We start from the raw sequence: 22,641 nt of genomic DNA, 5'->3' as shown, positions 1-22,641 counted from the left end.
TGAAACAACAATTCAACCTAAATCTAAATTACCATTAACCTTTTTACCTCTTTTTGCTTTTCCACCACAACCGTATCTTGTTCGATTTTAATCATTAACTTTTCAGTCTTCCCGGAAGCCACGATCAACTTGGGCTGTAAACTGTGCAACTCTTCCTGCATGAGTTCCACTTGGCCAGCTGCAAAACTAAGCTTATCCAATCCGGTCAGATATCTGTTTATTTGCAGCTTAATTTCGCCCACTTTCTTATCGTATAAACTTATGAATGTGTAGATAAGCTCCAAGTATGAGGTGGGAGTGACGTAAATCTTACGTCTTTGCTCCCTATAAAATCGCTCGGTGGAATCCTGAACTGTGACGTGGAACTTCTTGCACATGATCACACATTTGTTGATCATTTCGATGTCGATGTTTGTACGACAAAGAGACATGTGAGCAACGCGCTCCAAAGCATCGTCTGGCCAGTTTTGGAACCAATCAATGGTGCAACAGTTAATTAGTGAAGGAAACATTCGACATCGAATTCTAGAGAAGGGAAAGTACACAGGGTGTTTCAATTTTTTTGTATAATTTTAATATTGAATAAATCTTTTAAAATTAATACGAAAAGATCGCACAAACCTAGATCCTCAAACGCTTTGATTCTGATATACAGGGTGTTAAATTTCTAAGATATTATCCTTCCTCTACGTACGCTTAGGGGTTATAGAATATTTAACTCAAATTTGTACTACAGCTAATGATAAAGGTTCAGAGCCTGCATCTTAGATATGCAAAATTATTGACTTTTTACCCTCCAAGCGTTTTTGCACCGCGCCGTTGATTCTTTCTTCCTATCAATAAATTATCTTCCCCTTTTAGAAATTTTTAAGCAAACATTGGAATGTTTGAGGTACCGTTTTTCCGATTAATAGAATGATGTGAACACTCTGTATATTGATCACGGATGTCGTAACTCAAACTTTGACACCATATATCTCTGAAGCGAAGCATTGTCAGACCTATGCTTATATATCTTTTTAGAATTTATATATAGGGTGGCCCATTAAAAAAATCCACCTGAAAGACAGGCAAATCAAAAAAATGTCAGCTTTCTTGTAAAGAGAATTGAAATACCTTTGATTTAATATGCGATTTGACCCCCGTGCCATTTAAGATTCTTAAAAGAGTTAATACCCAGTTTAGAGAGACGACTTTACACCTACAAATTTATGATCTAAAAATGTCCCCTTTAAAAGTAAAATTGACGTGTTTTGGGGTTTTCTGAAAAAAAAATCCATTTAAAATGTTTCAGGTGAATTGTTTTAAATGGGCCACCCTGTGTATATATATTATGTATTCGACAATTTTGTCTAGAAACGATTATTTACCTGAATGCATCACCTATAGGACTAAAACACAATGCCACATGGAGATTTTGACGTACCCGTTCGATGAAAAAATTGTACAACGCTAAAGGAGTGGGGTCCACCTTTCTTCCCTAAAATTTTTCCAAAAATGTATTTCTTAGAAACTCGCTATACATCAAATACGGATTGGTTTATAGCTGAATAGTTTTAAAACTCAATTGTTTGGCATCGAACCCCACTTTAATATAAGTAAAAACGATCCAAAATACGATTAACTATATAGGGTAGACCAAATTCGAGGTGCATCGTTAAAAAATTTAAGAAATCGCAGTAGATATAAGGTCTGTTAAATTGGGGAAAAATTCAGTTATTAGTTAGTTACCAAAATATCGCGTTAATATTAAAACATATAAACAGCCGTTCCCAAAATATTCAGCAAAAACCGAAAAATCGTATTCATTATTTCCTCATTAGTGGCAATGATTTATAATAATTCATCAATATCATGTGCTGAATGATCAATAAAATAAACAATTTATGTAAAATTAAATGTTTACATAAATTGTTTTCCATATACTGGTATTTGAAATATACTAACTTTTCCACTTTTGAATTCAGTTTATCAGGGACATAATAACTACATGAAAAGATTTAAAATTTTATAAGAAAAAACGATGCTGGTGTATGTAGGTCGCGCATTTATGGGGAACGTATAATTTTTCGATGAGACACCCTATATTCTTTAAAGAATAAAAACGTAAAACCGAAAGTAATCTCCTTCGTCAAAGAACTGAAAAGGAATTGCTTGTTTTATTAAAAACAATCAAAACGGAAAAAAATGACGACTTAGTCGTCTTTGAATCTCTTATAATTTCCAATATCCTAACTGTTACTCTCGAATTCTCATATCTCTGTCCATTTGGAAACAATGAAACTTATCATACCATGGAAACTCTATCATACCACGTCTCTTGCAGCGTTTTGCATCTTCTCCAGTATGTCTGCTTTTTCTTCAGGAACATACAAATTGGGAACATCAGCCGTGTTCAGTACTGTGCTAATGTCTTCCACAAAAATTTCGTCGGCTACTTGTGTGTCGGCGAACAAAAATACGACAGGTTTTCCTTCGATTCCTGCTTGGAGAAGTAGTTTCTTCAAATCGTCTCTCCAATCCACAATACCGTAATTTTTTGACATTTCAATCTAAGATGATTAATCTGGTTTAGAACTTAAAGAAAAGCAAACATGAGGCGTTTAATAACACAAAGCTTGTTAAAATTATAGTTTTATCGGGAAACGAAAAAAGTTCCTTACAGGGTGTCTTGAAAAAAAGGCAAAATGCTAACCACAGATTCTTTGAGCATAAGAGGTCTCTAGGTAAGAATATCAAATTGGATTACTATTTCTGAGAGTTCTATGGTACTTAAAATTCTATATGAGCTTTAAGAAAGACAAAATATTAGAAGTTACACTTTCATGTTGACACATAACTTAAATTTATTTTCACTCAAAAAATCTCAGGTTATCTTTTTGCAGCAATTCCGTATATTTTGATTAATTAAAGGGCTGGACAAAAACTTCAATAAATATAAACTTCTGAACAAAATGAATGCAACACAAAAAAATTTGCCACAACTTTGATGCAACTTTTTGAAGATATTCAAAATATAATAAAATTTTATGGAAACAAAGAAAAGCAGGAATTTATAGAGACTTTTTTTAGACTGAAAAAAAAATACCTGGAATACACGATATTCAGACATGGCACTGGCTAATTTCACTGAACTATGACGCCCCGAACCTCCGACTCCGACCAACAATACGTTTCCATTGGGCTGAAGTAGTACTCTGGAAACTCTGGATATGTGTTCAATGGCAAACTTGAACATAACCAAGTTCATGGGAGATTTAGAAGTCATATTGTACTCGCTGAGATAATATTCCATTTTCTCTACAAGGAGGTCCATATCAGTAATCTGGAAATAAATTGGTCAGACTTTTCTCGAAGTATTTTGTAATATTAAGAAGAGAATTGGAGGAAAAGTATGTGTTGAGAGATCGTTAAATGTAATTTTTTTATTTTCTAAATAAACCTGAGTAAAGCCCAAAACTAATTTTCGTCGTATTTGCAAATAAAGCATTTTCTCTTCGAACAAAAGAGGATTTTTAATTAACAAATATAAATCCGTCATGTTATAAAAAGAGGTTCCTTTCAATTTTTTTTCTTGCTTGAGATTGTTCTCTAGTGTGGGAAAATTCCAACAAAAGAGTCAAGTAAAAGAAGGAAGAAATGGAACGAAGATGTTGGGCTATAACTGCTTCTACTTTGCGGCATCAGCAAACATAAAAAATAGAATGGAGGGAAAGACAAAAAGAGGGAACCACACACATATATCATCTCAACTTTCTGTGGAAACCCCAAAGGTCTCCTTAATTCCGAGGATGCGTTCAGAAATATTCAGCAATGGAACGTCAAAATAGAAAATATTTTGTAATTTTATACACGTTTATAGCAAACTATAAACTTTCCAGGTAAATACCTACTTCGTCGTAAATCTTCGGCTTCGCGTCCGGTTCGATATAGTTTCCGAAAAACAAATTTCGAATATGTTGAGGCCCAAATTGTTCATCTTCCGGCACTAGAGACTCGCAAACTTTATCCATCGGTTGGCGGAAGTTCTGATAGCACGCCTGAACTACTATCTTAAACAGCAACTCCCTAAAAGTCAGGAACATTAGACACAAAAGATATAAGCAATGAGGAAATTTTACCTGTCGTCATCGTCCACAAGTCTATCGTAAAACACTCGGTAGATTTCATGGACCCACAATCGAATAAATTTATTCTGATCACCCATTTTGGAAGGTGGTATAGCTAGCAGTCCATTAACAACACGTGAAAAGTCCCTCAATGAAAACGTGTAGTGGGATTTCGAAGGGATGGGGAGGAACTTCAATGTGGCCTCCCTAAATACTTCGTTTGTGGCGCTAACCGAGAACTATAAAGTTTTTTTTGGAATTTTTTTTTTTTAAGTGATTTCTGAATGAGTATGATCTACTAAAACCTTCGCCATTCGCTGCAAAGCTTCTACGTATCCCTTACTGAACTGCCACTCTAGGATGGTTGAAAAGATCTTATTTAAGGTGCTGTCGTCGAAGGCATCTATGCTGATAAATTGCATATGTCTCAAAAATCTATCGGTAATTTCGTTTCTACCTCCACCAGGCACACCCATGGCACCAACGAATAACTACAAATTATTCACCTTAATGAGACCTATACAACAGTTATTGCTGCGCAAAATAAACTACAGAGATTTTTAATTGGTGTTTTTGCATCATAAAATTGTTGTGAGACAACAGGCCATATTTTCAAATTCTACAATTTCATCGAGTAATTAGCATTTTTCCATAGCACACAGCATATTTTTATTCATTAGAAACCTTTTTTATGGATACTGACATATGTGAAATATTTCATATTATATTCGGTATTTAGATAAACTTACCACATCAACTAATTGCAATATAGAGGTGTCTTTATCGAACCAATGCCCGTGATCCAACCATTGTCTCAGTAATTCAATGGGAGGCTGCGCTCCATGTGTTTCTTTTTGAGGCATACCCAAGTCATCTACGAAAAGAATACACTTCTTCCCCATTGAGGGCCCATAAACTCCTCTGCGCCGCTTATCCAGCTTGGACATTACCATTTCTTGAGTCTATCTCAAAACAAACACGTTTCAAAATTCTTAACGAGATGTTTTACATTGTTGTTCTCCAAACGTTTACTTTGCAAAACGATCCCTCTGTGGTCACAGATTCATTTTTAAACTATGTTACATGGTGTTAAAATTCTGAGAAATGTATTACCCTGATTCAAAATACAAGTTTTTGAAATACCTAAACTGGTCTAAAATCTAACTTTCAGTTTTCTACAGACTTCTAATTTTTTCAATACCCTTAACTGATGTAACCTTCTCCAAGGCCTATATGAACTGCCTATTACAAAACTATAATTTGTATTAAGAGATTGTACTTGATCTTTCCCTTTAAATGTGCTGGTTATTATAAATTTTTTCTGTCGATTCAAATTCAAATTTCTTGTTTCGTATTTTATTCACGGACCTTCAAATGCGTAGTATGATACATATTTACTTACCATAGATGAGGTGGTTCTCGCACTAAAATTGACCACGTTTGGAAGAAACTTTTCTCTGGGGAGATTTAACAAATGATCTAAAATCACGGCCGTTTTCCCAGTTCCGGTGGGTCCAATAAAGAGAATGGGTATACTATTTGTTAAACATGTTTTCAAGAAATATCTCTGACAACATGATGCATTTGTCTGAATAATCAGATCAGTAGGCTGAAATGAGATATTTAAATAACTCAGAAAAGATAATTAAACTACTTAAAAACCATTTAAAAAAATTAAGAAATTAAGAAAAAATCAACAGTGCCCATAAACTGACAATCACACATTTTGTCCGTGCAATTTAACATATATTTAACTGTGGTTTACTTTGGCGTTTGGCGGTATCTGCTGCACCTTATCCACAGTGTCGCTCCATGTGATCCACGTTCCATTATTCTTCTTGTCATACAAATAATCAAAAATATCAGATCTATCTGGAAATATCTGGTTCTTGGATAGTTTAAAGGACTTTGGTTTGGGATTTTTCTTGTTCTGTCCCTGTAGTAATTTCCGATAGAACGCGTCGAACAATTTGCGACCCTCGTTCGTGAGGGTCGATCCAAAACCCCAAGCTAGGCAAAAGAGAAACACGCACTGCATCCAAAGAGTGCTAATTTGGTTCTCCTCCTTCAGCAAACATCTCAACAGTTTGATAAACGACTACAATAATACACGCCAACGTTATTGTTGATTCTTATATAATACGCAATAAGGTTCAGCTGTATACCCAACTACCTTAATTTTAATTTAAAGCAGAGAGATAAAGATAAAAATATGCGTACAACCTCGAATCATGAATTCAAGTTTAAAATTATGGTATACAACCGGCCCCGAGTATACTACTAACATAGAACAAGTGTGTGTCGGATGTTTCCACGAATTTCTTGCACTTGGTGTTAATAAATTCGAGACACGGAGGTACCAGCCACTCGGTACACTCGATTAAAATTTCAATTTGCTCTGGCAGTAAGATGTTTTCGAGAGTAGTCACGTATGAATCCATAAGTGGCTTCCATCCTAATAAATGAGGCTCCATATAAATCATTCCGCATCGCGAAACTACAGCGGGTGAGGCTTGCTCCAAATCGGTTGACTCGAAAATTAAATTCATTTTTGTCGACATCTAGAAAATAGTTTCACAGAATATAGCTTCTTGTGATTTTAATCTTGAGAGTTGATTAACCAACACAAAAACTGTCGATTAAAGTAAAAACACGCCAATAAAATATGTTCGACGTCATATACTTTATTGGTTTATGCCATGTTGTTCATAAGGTCTCATAAATAAAAATCGAGAGGTATCAGATCGGATGAACGAGGAGGCCAAGGAGTACTACTACCCCGACCAATTTATTGATATCGAAACGCATCGTTCAAATACTGACCTACTAAACGATTAAAGTGAGGCGGTGCGCTATCTTGCAAATCTCACATTTGTCGACATACATACAGCTAAAGGGATCTCATTCAAGAATTCTAGCCAATCATTTTGCAAAAGAAAATTATATCGTACAGTCCACTTCTTTTGAGGTGGTTAATCATCCCTTACAAACAATACCACAATACTTCGAACAATTCCAAAAATAATTAGGGGCTCGGGGAACAGATGGAAAAAAGCCCGGAGCAACATTCCCTTTCTTCAGCTTTTTTATTATTTTATATTAATATCTCAATGATAAAAAACATGTTAACTATTCTTTTTTTAAAACATACTTGTATAATTTCTCCTGACGTTAAGCACAATTTCTTGTTATCGTCGAGAACTGTGTTCATGTTTTCGATCCATACGGCATCCACAGGGCCGTCGAATAAAATCCATTTTCTATCGGGAGTTATGCTATTTGAATATTCTCTAAAACAATAATAAGATTCTATTCTATCAGGTGCCATTATTACAGTTTTATCGGTGGTTTTCAAACAACTGCGCTTTCAAGAAGCATTCAGCTTTTGCTCCAAATATCTATGCGAAAAACCTATGTGAAAAAACCAGGCCAAATTGTTTCAATTTGTTCACGTTTTGGCAGAATATGCAAAAATTTATTTAAAAAAATAAGCAAATCACATTAATAAGAGTGATATATGTGATAAAAATGTGTGTTCGCTTTCCAATGAATCAGTCTGAAGAAATTAGAAATATCTGAAAATTAAAAAAATTTAGAACTTACCTAAAGGTATTAGCCAAGACTCCATCAGACCACTCATATGAGACAGGATCAAACTGCCCGTATAACTGACCCATCGTGATGGCTTTTGGATTAATTATTCTATAAATCACGCTGTATTCGATTAGTTTCGTATTTTGACGACTGGAAAGTCTTCCCAAACTATCAGCCAGAGCCTAAAAATTGGAAAAATAATTTAGGTGACCTTCTAATCGTTATGTGCACTAAAGTAGACCTGATAGGCGCTAGTTTTGCCACCCATAGGTTTGCCGACAATCATTAAACCATGCCGCACCAAAATCATTTCGTAAATCTGCATACACTTATCGATAAACCATGGAGTGGGTTGAAGATTTCTGAACTTTATTTCGGAAATCAAACATTCAATTAAGTCAGATCGTTCGAAAGCCGGTTCTTCGATATTCGGGAACAGATCTTGATAAATACCAATGAACAAAGGAACGTCCTAGAAAATTTATACTGCATGTAAAGTATAGAGGATGTCCGTTTTTAGAGTTGAACCATGAGGATCTCCATCCGAAATTCTGATGACTTACGGAGAAATTCGAAAAAATTGAAAATTTTACAAAAATGTTTTTATTTTTTTCTAAGCTCAGTTGGAAAATAAAATCAAAATGATTAACACTTTAACGTTGTAATTTTTCTTCGTCAACAACTTGGAGATGTTACATTAAAAATCATCGCCTTGATTTTATCTCATGGGTGTCATCTTGGATCTTCACATTTTGTAATTCGGCTGCTTTTTTTGGTTGCGATGATATATCATGTGTCAAGGTGCAATTCTGCAGTTAGGTGGAAATCTGAGGAAAATAAAAACACTTTTTACCAAAATTTAAATTTTTTTCGAATACCTCCGAAATCCATCGATATTATTCAAATTTTAAACTGATATATTGTTGAACCCCAATTGACTCAAATTTGCTCTAACTTAATCGATCTCATATTTTTCCTAGTTACCGAGATTCGCATGGTTGTTTTGGCTCCAAAAATGGATACCCTGTATACCCTGCTGGGGTTCGTGCAGGAACCTGAGCTAAAAACTTGGGCAAATTGACGTCTATTATCGCTTTTAGGACTATTTGCGCTTCTTCAGTTTTAGGAAAAGCTTTTTTCAAGGTCCCCGCGGTAAGCAAAACTGACTTGACAGCCCTCATCCCATAATCGTAGTGGTTCTGAGAAGAGAGCTGTTCCGAACATAATTTGTAGGTGTGGACGATTTTTTCAGCGAGGCTGTCCAACGAAGAAAATTATATGGGATGAATAAAATGCAACAACAAAGGCACTGACCTTTGCGCTTGTACAAAACCGTAGGAGTACAATGAAATCGTACCGATCATCGTATAATCGGGGACCATCATCGCCACTGTCCTAAATAACACCTTCAAATTGTCCGGCAATTCTTGTCGTCCAGCGTAACTAAACGAAGAGATTTAAGTTTTTTGCGCAAAAGTAAACTTATCAAAGATTTCTACCTAGGATTCATCGTAATGAAAACTGTGCATGTGGGGTCCAAGGTAATTTCAGTTCCATCAAATACAAATTTTGATAGTTTCGAGGCTATTGCCATTTGAATGTTTAAAATCTGCTGTGCAACAACTGATAACACTTCCAACTCAATTCTGTTGAACTCGTCGAAACATGCCCATGCACCTGCTTGTGCCAAACCCTGTAGAATTATCGTGAATATTTTATATTAAAAAATTTTTTCGCAAGTTGAGACGTACCTTAAAAAATTTACTCAGAGCTTTGTGATCTAAACCATCGGAACAATTGAAAACTACACACTTTTTTGCAACGGCTTTCGCTAAATCTTTGCAAGTTTCGGTTTTCCCCGTCCCAGCTGGGCCTTCGGAAGCACCTCCCAAATTCAATTTCAATGCCATCATAAGAGTTCTGGAAAAATTTAATGCTAAAAGCAGAGCATAACTTCTATTCTGGTCCTAAATGATTATTGTGAATGATCCAAGAAAAAATATTAAATCATGACTTTTCATTTCGTCACGTTTAAACGTTAAAATATACATATAGGGCATTTCTTTCTCTAGGACAAGTATAATTTTTTCACCCGACACTTTTTTGTGGTGCATCACTGTTTGCTCGGTGTCTCAAAAATCTAAATCTATGTTCGATTCAGAAACTGTTTTATCTTTTGCATTTTTTCGCATGTGCAAGTATTTCTGAGAGGTTTCGGGAAGTTATTTTACTATCGGAAAGTAAGCTGATTAAGTTAAACAAGGGTTTTCCTGTCCTATAGGGGTTTAAAACAGTAGCGGCCAGCACTCCATGACCCTCCTAAAGAAAATATGGCATTTTCTATGAAATCGATGGCAATTATTTCCAATCCGTAACAATATATATATATATATATATATATATATATATATATTAAATGGTAGAGAGAATCGATAGTGGTCTTTGCCTTCCTGGTTATCTGTAGTATTCGTTAGTCTTGTTTTTTTTGTGTGAAAAAAAAAATGGAAAAAAAACTAAATTATTACACCTGTAACATCTGTCTGTGAGCGGTGTGGCTACTAAACGTCCGGTATTGCCCAGATATTCAAACCCGTACATCACTTCGGTGGCAATCATGCAAACGCTAACACCGTCAGACCTCCAGTAATACCGCAACTGAGAAATCCAATTAAAATCGGCCACAGACGTGACATTCAACTCTCTTAATTTCGTTACAATGTCTTTACCTAAAAATGATTCCCAATCAAAATCACTAGAATTTAAAATTGCTTACCGACTAACAATGGACATTGATAATGATGAGTGCTTCTACCGTCACCTGATTATTGGGCTTCAAGGTACCCTGCACCATTTTGATGCAGGATTCGATCTGTTTGGAATAGATTTTCTCTTGTTCCGATAAACTGCCATTAAATATCGAGGCGGTAACGTCTGTGGTCCACCTTATGTGATCCACACACTGCACGATTTGTCCAGGCCATGCCAGAATCCATATGGGCCGGTCTACTACCAGATAATTGTCCATCGCCTTCTTCGTTATGTCCTTCAGCGATTGAATCATTACCGACTCTACTTGAATTAGCCATTTTTCTACCATTCCCTAGATAACAAAATTGCCAAATGGTAAATTTTATTATGTTAAGGGTTTAGTAAATAAAAAAAATGTATGGACATACCTTCGCTTCAGCAGGAATTATTTTACTACTTAAATTGACTCTTTCTTTTTCCGCACTGATCATTCCGACGATCTCCTCATCTGTGGTGAAATCCAGCCCGTAAATACCTTCGAAACACTTCTTAAGGTGCGGTTGCACACGTAGTGGATCCTTAGTTTCGGAAAGAATTTCCAACAATTCATCATTAGACAAGAAAAAGAACCTGCGGTCACGAAATTAGTTTGAGGAAAGAGATATTGAGTAAATGAAATCAAATTACCGTGGAAAGAAGAGACGTTTCTTTTCCAAATAGTCATTTAGGCCCTTCTGGATCTCGTCCAGAAGGCGATTGTTCTCCTTGAAAAGTGTCAACATGTTTTTGTATTCTGTGGCAGCCAATACGTGTTTGTCTTTCAAAGTGTGCGTTTGTACTGCTCTCCACACTCGATCTACAGTCTTAAAATGTCTGGCTTCCATCGGCATCTGTCTCATTATATCTTCCGAACTGAATATCGGTTCCAAGTACATCCATGTAGCTTGACACTTTAAAATAGTTTATTGTAATGATCAAAGCTTAATGTTTTTATACAGAGTGTCTATTTCTAGAGCTCAACTATAGGAAACTCGATAACCATAAAAGATACGAGGTTGGTTAAATTCGGGCAAAATTGCGTAATTTCGAGTTCAATATGCTGTTCGAAAAATTGAAACATTGGGCTCCAGAAACGGATACACTTTATAGCTCACATTTAGCCATTCCTCCAATATATCTTGCATTGAAATAAGCTTCTCTTCCCATTCCTGCATTGCTTCCTCAAAGGCCTTCACGTATGGAGATCCACGCATAGTTTGCGCTTTGAGAATGTGATCATCCATCATCACTTGAATGTCGTCCACGGCAGATAAGATGTATACTCCAGTTTCTCTAAATATATGTATATAACATTAGCATATGTGTTTTGGTTTCGAAGAACAATGTAACATTAAAATAACTATCACGCATATGAATTTGCACAGAGTTACTCTTCACTTTTTTCACCATTGGTCATCTCATATCTTCTAACTTTACCTATATGGGATGCATTCGAATTCGATATCGACCCACTCCTCTTTCATCTTCATCAAATTCTGTTCCAGGGTATACTCTTTCGTTGCTGATGCACTCACTTCTTCCAACTGTTGCGAGTACCTTGGTAATCCAGCCTCTATCATATCGTTCAAAGTTGATTCCGGCGTGATTACCAGCTCTATTCCGACGATTTCGCTAATCTATTCAATTCCGGTGATATAAAATGATGAAATACGAGGGATAAAATGCCAAATACCTTATCCCAGTGCCGTTTTTGTAGACCCTTGTTACAAACGGTTTGTAGAACAGGGAGAAACTGCCTGAATTTCTCCACTTTGGCCCGCACCATTTCGGCAATTCTTTTAGCACCCGGGTTGTCGCTGAATATTTTCGCTAATTTACATAAAGTTTTCCACATATTATCTACGTATTCAGTGATTTCACTTGCGTCCAAACCCGCAAACGGACCATAATACCTGAAGGAAAGGATACTAAAATCCTTTTGATGCCAAGCAAAGAATGACAGCATAATACACGGTTACTATGAAAAAACAACAATTCTTGATATGTGTCGAGTTGAACATATCGCAAATCAAAATTGAGTAATACATCTCAAATAAACAATTTACTTAACATTTCTTATGTGGCCAAAGTAATAAAGTATGCCACTGACCTTAGTGCACTGAAAATTTTAAAAACTAGTGTCGTGAAGAAGATAAAGAATTTTAAAAATCAAAAAAGTCGAAAAACTTATAAATTGCAACTGAATATGAAAAAAGAATCTTGATTATAATAGTGGAAAAGAAAAACAAAGGGAAAACAAAAAATTATGAAAGCGGCTGAGTAGAGGCAAACTTATTTTAAAAAAATTGTGTGTAATACAAAAATAATAAATATAACAATGCATGCATGATGTTTCGATAAAAAAACGAAGATTATCTAACCCTCACCCTAACTTAGGTATCTTGATAACCCTTAAAAATAAAATACATAAGAACTCTATACTTTTTTTAGGAAATAATCGACATCAATGTATTTACCAAATATCATAGTTTTCATGGAACTCCAATACCGAATGCCACAGTTTGTCATATGGATCCACTATCATCAGCATATTCACTAAATTCAAAAATGGTGAGGGATCAATGTCCAACAATTGTTCCTCTTCGTTGATTTGCTCAGCCTCCAATTTGTCCTCCTGCAACCTGGCAACAATATTTTCGACTTGTTGCACATTCTCTTCCATCTCTTCAATTGTCAGCAATGGTGGATCTTTCTTCTTGAAGGCATTCAGAATTTTTTCATTACAATTCAGTTTCGTTTCGAATGCTATTCTTCGATTTTTTAATGCTTGCTCCGCTTGGTCTCTCTTCATGTTCAGCCTCTGAATTGCTAATTCGATTACCGCTTCCATGTCTTTGGGCCAAAGGAACACTCGGCAGTTGAGGTTTATGTCTTCGGCTAATTCAAACGTGTACAAAGTTCTGATGTTAAATTGAACAAATAAGCATCGGAAATATGGCAAAAAAACTCCACTTCGATTATTGTGAATAGATTACCCTATATATTTTTTGACAAAAACGATCCTCCCATAAATTTGTTAAAAATTGAAGGACGTAATCTGCATGAAAATACTGCAATACGTCAAGTATTGTTTTTTTGGTGTATTTTTTGACATAACATATGTATACAGGGTTAGAAGTAGAAAAATATACTTTTTTATTTTTTCCTCTTAAAAACCCTTGCATATTATCACGGTTTTGAGTTCCTTGAAAAATTTTGAATATATTACATATATCAATATCTAAAATCAACAGGTTTAGAAAAAAATAATGATGGAACCATTAATACTTAAAAAAAAGCAATATAAACCACTATAATTTAATGTAATATTAAATTTTAGGGTTACACGGTGTTGATTTTCTGACAGTGGACAAGCCGTAATTCAAATTTCTCATTCCTTCTTTATTATTAAGCTTATTTAAATATACTCCATGTTTCAGATAACTCAATAAAAAAAATCCATAGGAGTGGGATCAGGCGATCTACCAGGCCACTCTAATTGCTATGTTACGCAAATATTATAATAACTGTTTTGAATTTAGACATGGGTATGTTACAAAAAATATGTTCAGAATTATTCATAAAACTCAAAAATGTTATAATATACATGGGTTTCCATAAGAAAAAATTTTTTTTGTTTATCTACTACATGGCTCACTCTGTATACAGCTCTGTTACGTCAAAAAATTTACAACTGAAAACAATATTTGACATTCTCCATCATTTTCATGAAAAATATTTCCTTCAATTTTTAACAAATTTAGGCGGCACTTTTAGTACTCTATGTACACAACACCCTGTATAAAATTACACTTAAAATTGGACTCACCACTTAGATGAGCGTGTTCCATCAGAAAACTGACATTTTCTGCCGTTTTCTTTATTTGCTCATTCAAATTGTATACAGTTACGTCCCGACACTCAATTAAGTAATTCTGCAAAGCCACTAATTCTGCCACAGTTTCAGGAATTCCACTTACTTTCTGTGACATTTCGTCAAATAGGTCGCATATGCTGGAAAGTTAAAATTTACAATAATTCTAAATCTAAATCTCTCTCTTTAATAACCTCCTGTTTAAATTGTGATTTTCTTCGATAAAAAAATTAACAATCTTCATTCGTAATCCGTCAATAATCTTAAATAAAGTCTCGTTTAGATCGGTACAATCTAACATGATCATGTTCAAAGGAACAGATCGCCGCAGCTCGATAATTTCGTCTTTTATTGCCTCATATTCGTGAATTTTGTGGGAGAAATCCTACAGACACAAAAGGGTTTATTCATTTTAGTCAAAAAGTGACAAAGTATTAATAATACTTTCAAATAAGGAAGAGGTTGAATGTCAAAAAATTCGTGCAACTCCTTTTCTGCTTGGCCGCTTAAGATATAAAAGTATTTCTCATATAGTACCAAATATTTGGTGGGACCCACAATGTTCGCGTCAAAAGACATTTTAATTTCCTCAAAAATCCGGCAAACCGGCTCTTCGTTTTCATGCACGGAATACAAGAAAGAGTCTTTGTTTAAAAACTCTGGAAATCGCAGTGATAGTATTTCTGAGGCAAAATATATAAATAAAATACCTGAAAACATAATATTCTGAATTTTCAAAATGTTTTTGTTCACATCAAGCACTTTCTTCAAACAGCGAAGTAATAAATCTTTAACGCTGCTCAGCGAGGGCTCTAAAGTTAGATGATTGGTACCCAAGACCGGAACAACTTTCACCGTCAAAATTGGCAGATTTATCAAGGCTAAATCGCAATAGTGCTCTCCATAGTGGTTACCATGCTTTAAAAAAAATACATCATACAAACCATCCCTCTGAGACCTCAGAGACATAGTTAACATCATTTTAAACATACAGGGTAGTTCAAAACACACCATAAATGTAAACATTTTATTTAAATAGAAACTGGTATACATGGTGCTATAAATGCAGGGAAATGTTTGAGGATATTCTAAATCAGAAGAAATACATAACTGTAGGAGCTTAGAACATTCTGTATAACTCCTCACACTTACCTTATAAGTCACCACCAAATCTTTAAAATGCGCCATACTCCTCATTACCAACGACCTCAATTGCAGACTCAATAGCATATTAACACAGTCGAAAAACTCATCGACTAATTCATATGACTGATCGGATCTTTGAGGGCAATACTTCCTCCAATCCTGTTTGTGCTCCAGGAAAATATCCGCACATTCTGGAAGCCAGTTACTTATTAATATACTCCTGGATGCCTGGCACGATTTCTGCACTTTCGATTCAAATGCGGCAGGATCCAGTGCCACGACATTTTCCAGGTCTAAAAGAGTGTCCAATGGGAGGATGTACAGGTTGCTGTATCTAAAAATTATTGGGATTCTGGACTTTTCTGAATTTTCTGGAGTTTTAGGGACTACACTTTTCACTAGAGTTTTATTTAACTATACAAGTTGGCCTCATTACCATCCTTTTTCACTGCCGTCTCTTAAAGTATTAGTTAGAAAACCTTTTTTTTTTTCAACTAACAATTCAAAAAGATATCATTAAATGCGAATAATCAAATAAATATATAAATAAATTATAGTTTTACAGTGACTTTGTAAACTTACTTCTCAAACCACAAATCACGGACCTTCCGCACTACAATATTCCCATTGAAATAGTGCCTTTCCATAAACTGCTTGCTAACACAATACTGCGCATGCCAAGTAACAGGTGCACGCACGATTAAACTGGGATAAAACTTGGGAAAACTTTCCAGTTTTAGGCGTTTCCATTCGGCAGGGTCGTGCAACACGTAAAATAGCATGTTATATCTCATGTAAATACAATACCATTTGAGCACCTCTGCTTCATGGGCCGATACCATCGATTCGAAGCACTGGAGGTTTCTATATTTATTAGATATCTTTAGTTTCGCGTTATCGAAGAGATCTTTACTGTATGGCGGTATATCTTTACGGTTAATATCCTGAAAAGATAACATTAGGTTTGAGTTAGTGTTGCTTGTAAGGGCCAAATTATTATACAGGGTGTAACATAAGTGATGACTTTAATTTTAAGGAGTGATTCCTTGTCATATTTGAAGCAAAAATGTTCATATAAACATATGTTCTAACTTGCATCACTTTCAAGATACAGGGTGTTAAAGTTGAAAAAATAAATTGCGTTTTCTTTAATAGTTATCGACTGCTTCGAAATAATTTTATGAAATTTCGTATACAGGGGTTTATTGGGATAAAAAATTCAAATTTATAGTCGATTTAGCTGTATTTTCTAGAGGGCGCCACCAGCAACGATTTCGACCCCCTGAAACCGTTGCAACTTTTTTGTGCTACCCTGTGTGCCATTTTGGAATAGAAAAATCGATTCTTTCATCTTTTCTGCTTAAAAAAGGTATACTTTATTGAAGTCGCTACGAGCAACGATTTATGAGAAAAATGCATTTAAAGTTGATGATGATTTTCAACTGACAGTATCTTGTAAATTTTAATGGGAAAAATTATCGGAATTTCCTTATCACAGGATTTTTTTTTATTCCACAAAAAAAAACTTGTTTTCATTTTAAATCTTAAAAATACCAATAAGAATTTCTTAGATGTCCTAAACCTTTTATTCATTTTCACAAAAATTAAGCGAGTTGCAAAAAGAAGTCAAAGGACAAGAAAGTTGTATTTTTAATAATTAAAAATTGCATTGTAACAATTATTGTTTAATTTGGTAAGGCAGAAAAACTATTTTGACCCTCCGAAAATGTGCATGCATCAACTTTAAATGCATTTTTCTTATAAATCGTTGCTCGTAGCGACTTCAATAAAGTATACTTTTTTAAGCAGAAAAGATGAAAGAATCGATTTTTCTATTCTAAAATGGCGCACAGGGTAGCACAAAAAAGTTGCAACGGTTTCAGGGGGTCGAAATCGTTGCTGGTAGCGCCCTCTAGAAAATACAGCTAAATCGACTATAAATTTGAATTTTTTATCCCAATAAACCCCTGTATACGAAATTTCATGAAATTATTTCGAAGCAGTCTAAAACTATTAAAGAAAACGCAATTTATTTTTTCAACTTTAACACCCTGTATCTCGAAAGTGATGCAAGTTAGGCCATATGTTTATATGAACATTTTTGCTTAAAATATGACAAGGAATCACTCCTTAAAATTAAAGTTATCACTTATGTTACACCCTGTATATCGGCTGCCAACTTTTGTTACAAGCTAATTCCCTTGAAAACGTGGATATAGAGAATGAGTGTTGGTTTTGGTTGGATTTTTGCCTTCTATGGAAACTAGCTTGATATTAAAGTTGACAGTACATTAATAGTTGAGCTCTTAATGGAACATTATTGAGACCAGACCTTAGTCAAGTAATACACAACCCGTTCTGTGTCGTGTTTGTTGACAGGGACCATGTCTTTCTTAATGGTTGCATAAAGATATTCTTTCTGTTCATCGGGGTCTTTAGGTAAAATTGCTTGGAAGGCTTCTAATTTTCTGTAAAAATAGCTCACATCACACATTTATTTATAACAGAATTTCAAAAAATCTTGAAATAGCATTAAAAACATTTTTTTAAATAAAAATTATAGATTGTCCGAATATTTAGTTGTTAGGAGTTGTATATAGGTCTAAAATCTTTTGGAATACCATTTACCTTGATTCATCAGGAAACTCTTCCCATTGTGTTAAGTCTGATTTTTTACGGACAGCATTTTCTTTTTCCGTCTTTGCAGTCTTAGCCTTTTTATCTTTCAGCCACTGGCCTGATAGTAAGTATTCAGCATCTATAATCCCTGGAACCTTAACATCTTTTTTTCGCTGCAGTATTTTTTGTTGCTTTTGTTGATCCACCTCTTGTTCCCTACGTGATTTCTTCGGCGGGTATCTCAATTTTCCTGGCAAAATGGCAGGATTAAGTTTGGATTTTTTTCCATAGAAAGATATATGGAGAGTTATCTACTATTGAGTGTGCCGCCGCGTGAAACAACTATTGTAAAATAAAATTTAAAAATTGGGTACTTAGCTTTCTTTGCTTAAAGAGCAATTTATACAATAGATTTAATTTAGAAAAATTTAGTATGTAGAGAAAAATTTCAAAAAACTCAAAAATGAAAATAGCACTTCACTAAAGGATGGGTGCAATATTGGATATTTAATGATTAAAATTTAATTGCTAAAGAAAAAACACATATGGGTTGATAAATAAAAACAACGTTCTATATTATAATCAGTAAATGACTAGCTTTAATTAAAAATTCTATGTATTTCAATACACTCTATTACATTAATATATTTACATATAAGGCACAAATTGTAATACAAAAGGTCTAGAAGTGGTATTGTTTTTCTTTAGCTTGATCCCTCCTTTTTGACGTAGCACGAGCACAAATTTATAATAAAAAAATTCCGAAGAAATGGTCTATGAAAGGCGAAAGAATGATCTGTTATGACTTTTTTTCACTGATTGCGTCAGCGTATGACACGTTTCCGAAGATAAATTAACGTGAGTACTAAAGCATGGCGGCCTTCCGTTCAAAATAGGACCAATTTTAAAAGAATGCTTGCAATTATACGCTAAGAAAAATTATTCGTTCAACATACAGCAAGATCTGTATTTTTACAAATGTTTGTCCCTCATTTCTTTTTACTCTTCATTCATACAGCTAAATAAAATTAATATAAAATATTTCTCCGTAACGATATAATGTTAATTGATAGCCTGGATGAGCAGTTGAAAAAAACACAGTGTATAACCCTAAAGATTGTTTACTGTCAAAAATATAGAAGAGAGAAAATTTTCAAGTTTCCTAGATAGAGTTAATCACGTGAAAAAATTTACATTTTTTCATCATAGGGCGAATCAATTTTTGAAACAGCTAATTATATCCACTAGAGGGATAAATTTAACAAAAAGATTATTGTTTTGGTCGATAACATATATGGGCGAAATGCCAAATTTTCGTTATCAACTGCACTACTATCGAACTGAAAGCTCCTTTAAAATATGCATATTTAATATAATTAATATTTTAACGGGTTAAAAAAAGTATTTTTCTAATGTAAGCCTGTGATATTGCAGTTCTTTGACCAAAGAAAACGTACATCTAAGATGAAAAATATCTATTAATAATACTGAGAAATGAATCATAACTACCATCTGCACCCAATGGACTAGGGCTATCTTTCCTCTTCTTAGTTGGCAAATCTTTAAATCGAAGGTGCTGAGTTTGCGGTGAAAAAGCTGAACCTATAAATAACAAATTTCAAGTGAATATACAATTAAGTGGCTAAATTAAATCAGTGTCTTAGATAATTAAACCATTTTTTTCAGCAACTAAACGAAATTAATTTCCAAATTAGTTATGAAAAAGAAGTACAAAGTATCATCAAAATTATAACTCCTTTTTCATTGTATAAAATTTTATTTATAAAAAAACTCGAACTAAAAACTATTAGAAATAATATAATTAGATCTCATATTTTTTAAATCAGCATGAAGAACATTTCTTCTGAAAGAATTTCTTCAAATAATAACATACAGTGTGACCCATTTGTTTTGGGGTTAGTCTGTAAAAAGTTCATTGATTGTGCGATTTAGCCAGTTTTTTTTTTTAATATAAAACTTGATAAACTGCACGTTTTCAGCAAAAATGGCTTAGTTGATATAAAATTCAAGTTCTACTGTGGCAATTTCTAGGAGCAAAATTTTGCTAAATCATATTAGCGAGGTTTTTGGAAAAAATCTGTGCACGCCATTGGATTGACCACCTCACAAAACGGACCTCTACAACATTTTATGGAAAAATTTTAAGTAATAACGATTTTGTAGAAGAATTAAAATGCACCCTCAGTACTTATTTATTTTCAAAAACTCATAGTATGCTCTGGAGAACAAGTGAAGTGTTTCACTCTCAAATGAATAAAGTCTACATCGATATTAGAGCTTATTTGTACCTAACACAAATTAAATTATTAATCATTATAATTATATAAAATTTATGTGTAAGAGAAAAAACAGAAATTGTTCATCTTGTTGGCAACAACGTGCGCTCGGCAGCAGAAATTGCGGTAAAATTCAACATCAGACATCCAGATAGACCCCATAAGTGGAAGTACTGTGCAACGCATAAATAAAATTTTCGATGAACTTTATTATGAATAAATTAATTTTAATTGTTTCTTGTGATGTAACTTTCATTTTTTTATTGGGTCTGTATAAGCCTAAGACCATAACTAAGTTATTTGTTATAAACTATAAATTTTTGAAAATAAGTATCTAATGTGCATTTTTAAATGATCTACAAAATCGTTATTACTTAAAATAAAATTTTGTACAGGTCCGTTTTGAGAGGTGGTCAATCCAGTGACGTGCACAGATTTTTTCTAAAAAAATCGCTAATATGATTTATTAAAATTTTGCTCCTAGAAACTGTCACAGTAGGTCTTGAATTTTGTATCAACCAAACTGTTTTTGCTGAAAATGTGCAATTCATCAAGCTCTATAATTAAAACAAAAATTCGGGCTAAATCGCACAATCAATAAACTTTTTACAGACTGATCTCAAAATAAATAGGTCACACTGGATAAGTTGCCTCATTTAAGAGTCTAGTTTATGTCACATAGCAGAAACTTGGGATTCAGTTCTTCCGTTAATTTCTACTAAAAATTTGCGTTACCACTTACAATTTTGTCAGTAACTTTTACTCTAAAATTAAAAATAAAAGGATAAAAGGTAACTTACATTGCTGCAGAAAATACTAAATACCAACAACGTAATCTGAATAGCAATAAACTGTCCAGCAGCGTTCTCATTAACCATATGAGACACAAGAATTATTAAATTAGAACAAAAGTGCTCTACAATGACCACGAAAAAATCAAGTTCTCCATTTAAAGGAATCTATAATTACATATATCGAAATTATAATTGAAAATATTTGAGAGAAACCGAGTTTTCGCAATTTCGTTTTTTCAGTTCTCTGACTTCATTTAACGAGATGCAGTAAACACAATTTTACATTACAGATACGGTCAATAAAGTGATCAGAGTCCTTCTTCCAAATCTCCAAAACCCTCTGGCCTGGAAGACAAAGGCTCCCGATCGCATCTGGACAACCAAAGTCTCCTTTTCGGATTTGGAATGCAAGGGTGCTCCTTTCGGAAGTAGACGATAAAAGTCCATTTTTGGATTTGATTATATCTCGAATACATTCGAATATTAACGGATTTAATTTAATTTGAAAATGTTATGTTCTGTTGTTAAGTAAGGTACGCTTTTTGTCTCATTTATTTATTTCTCCAGGTCTTTTTTTTCTGCTATAGTAGGACATTTTTATCCTGGACGTTCTATAGGTAGGTATTTAATATTTTTCTGCAGGATGGGAAGTTACAGAAGGGCAGGAACTGAGTTAAGAATATAAAGAATATGAAATTCCAGTATTCTCGAAGGTGGACAGTAGCATACCTCTTTAATGAGAAACTAGTAAGCTACAAAATTTGCATTCTTAAGCGACTAAAATTGTAGATTTGGCAGTGCGATGTGTCGATACAGGCGGTGGAAAATTGCAGTATTACTTAGCCAATTCCTACCAATCGTTTCCGAGGGCTTGAAATATATTTGTGAATCCTTCTCAGGAACACCTTGCGTCCATGATTTCCTAATAAACAATGGTGGACATTCCATACTATCCTTAATCTTTTGTAAATTGGGGGAGATATTCTGATCTGTATGCGAAATCCACGACAGTCGAGGCATGTGCCTTTGACCATTTTTGATATTACTTGCTTCGTCCATATATTAAAATCTTTATCGAATCTGTAAATCATTAAATATATTCTGTTTTAGAGAAATGTAGAGTACATATTCTTAAGTCAGGAAAATAACAACAATAGAGGGAAATATTTCCGTCTACAGAAGTTTACCTGTAGAGTATTCAAAAGAACACAAATTTCAATTGCATTATCGCCCTCTACGCGATGGTAAATTGACTAAAAATTTCTAAAATTTTCATTTCTTCAAGCCCACCAAACTTTATTTTAACTTTGTTGATGTGTTGCCATGGCAACGCAGTCATCTCTACGTCAGTTACTCCCGGATTCCCGTGGTTAAAAAACGAATCACGAAGTATTGCTCTCCTTCTTTAAATCATAGAAGTA

The 22,641-nt window shown here is 34.2% G+C and overlaps 1 protein-coding gene across 1 annotated transcript in view; it reads right to left on the bottom strand.

Annotated features, from left to right (window-relative positions):
* Dnah3 (dynein heavy chain 3, axonemal) overlaps positions 1-22,533 on the bottom strand; it is a 36,636-nt gene extending 14,103 nt beyond the window's left edge. Inside the window, exons 1-37 of the mRNA XM_066281348.1 lie at positions 22,408-22,533; positions 22,075-22,300; positions 19,639-19,731; positions 18,139-18,379; positions 17,843-17,978; positions 16,093-16,454; positions 15,517-15,844; positions 15,075-15,282; positions 14,809-15,023; positions 14,559-14,749; positions 14,320-14,504; positions 12,968-13,388; positions 12,184-12,403; positions 11,928-12,127; positions 11,606-11,783; positions 11,139-11,401; positions 10,880-11,081; positions 10,485-10,803; positions 10,231-10,429; positions 9,455-9,623; positions 9,203-9,396; positions 9,018-9,146; positions 8,759-8,960; positions 7,945-8,175; positions 7,713-7,885; positions 7,261-7,399; positions 6,395-6,670; positions 5,875-6,207; positions 5,512-5,718; positions 4,859-5,071; positions 4,415-4,600; positions 4,122-4,348; positions 3,894-4,068; positions 3,089-3,325; positions 2,313-2,552; positions 1,371-1,480; positions 48-525 (exon numbers count right to left, since the gene is read on the bottom strand). Coding sequence (XP_066137445.1) covers positions 48-525; positions 1,371-1,480; positions 2,313-2,552; positions 3,089-3,325; positions 3,894-4,068; positions 4,122-4,348; positions 4,415-4,600; positions 4,859-5,071; positions 5,512-5,718; positions 5,875-6,207; positions 6,395-6,670; positions 7,261-7,399; positions 7,713-7,885; positions 7,945-8,175; positions 8,759-8,960; positions 9,018-9,146; positions 9,203-9,396; positions 9,455-9,623; positions 10,231-10,429; positions 10,485-10,803; positions 10,880-11,081; positions 11,139-11,401; positions 11,606-11,783; positions 11,928-12,127; positions 12,184-12,403; positions 12,968-13,388; positions 14,320-14,504; positions 14,559-14,749; positions 14,809-15,023; positions 15,075-15,282; positions 15,517-15,844; positions 16,093-16,454; positions 17,843-17,978; positions 18,139-18,379; positions 19,639-19,731; positions 22,075-22,279 — 8,085 coding nt within the window. The 5' untranslated portion in view covers positions 22,280-22,300; positions 22,408-22,533. The remainder of the gene's footprint in view (positions 1-47; positions 526-1,370; positions 1,481-2,312; positions 2,553-3,088; positions 3,326-3,893; positions 4,069-4,121; positions 4,349-4,414; positions 4,601-4,858; positions 5,072-5,511; positions 5,719-5,874; positions 6,208-6,394; positions 6,671-7,260; positions 7,400-7,712; positions 7,886-7,944; positions 8,176-8,758; positions 8,961-9,017; positions 9,147-9,202; positions 9,397-9,454; positions 9,624-10,230; positions 10,430-10,484; positions 10,804-10,879; positions 11,082-11,138; positions 11,402-11,605; positions 11,784-11,927; positions 12,128-12,183; positions 12,404-12,967; positions 13,389-14,319; positions 14,505-14,558; positions 14,750-14,808; positions 15,024-15,074; positions 15,283-15,516; positions 15,845-16,092; positions 16,455-17,842; positions 17,979-18,138; positions 18,380-19,638; positions 19,732-22,074; positions 22,301-22,407) is intronic.
* Between the last annotated feature and the right edge of the window lie 108 nt (positions 22,534-22,641).

Source organism: Euwallacea fornicatus, chromosome 4 (genome assembly GCF_040115645.1).
Source record: "Euwallacea fornicatus isolate EFF26 chromosome 4, ASM4011564v1, whole genome shotgun sequence".
NCBI lineage: Eukaryota > Metazoa > Arthropoda > Insecta > Coleoptera > Curculionidae > Euwallacea > Euwallacea fornicatus.
This window is presented reverse-complemented; position numbering and strand designations above follow the sequence as displayed.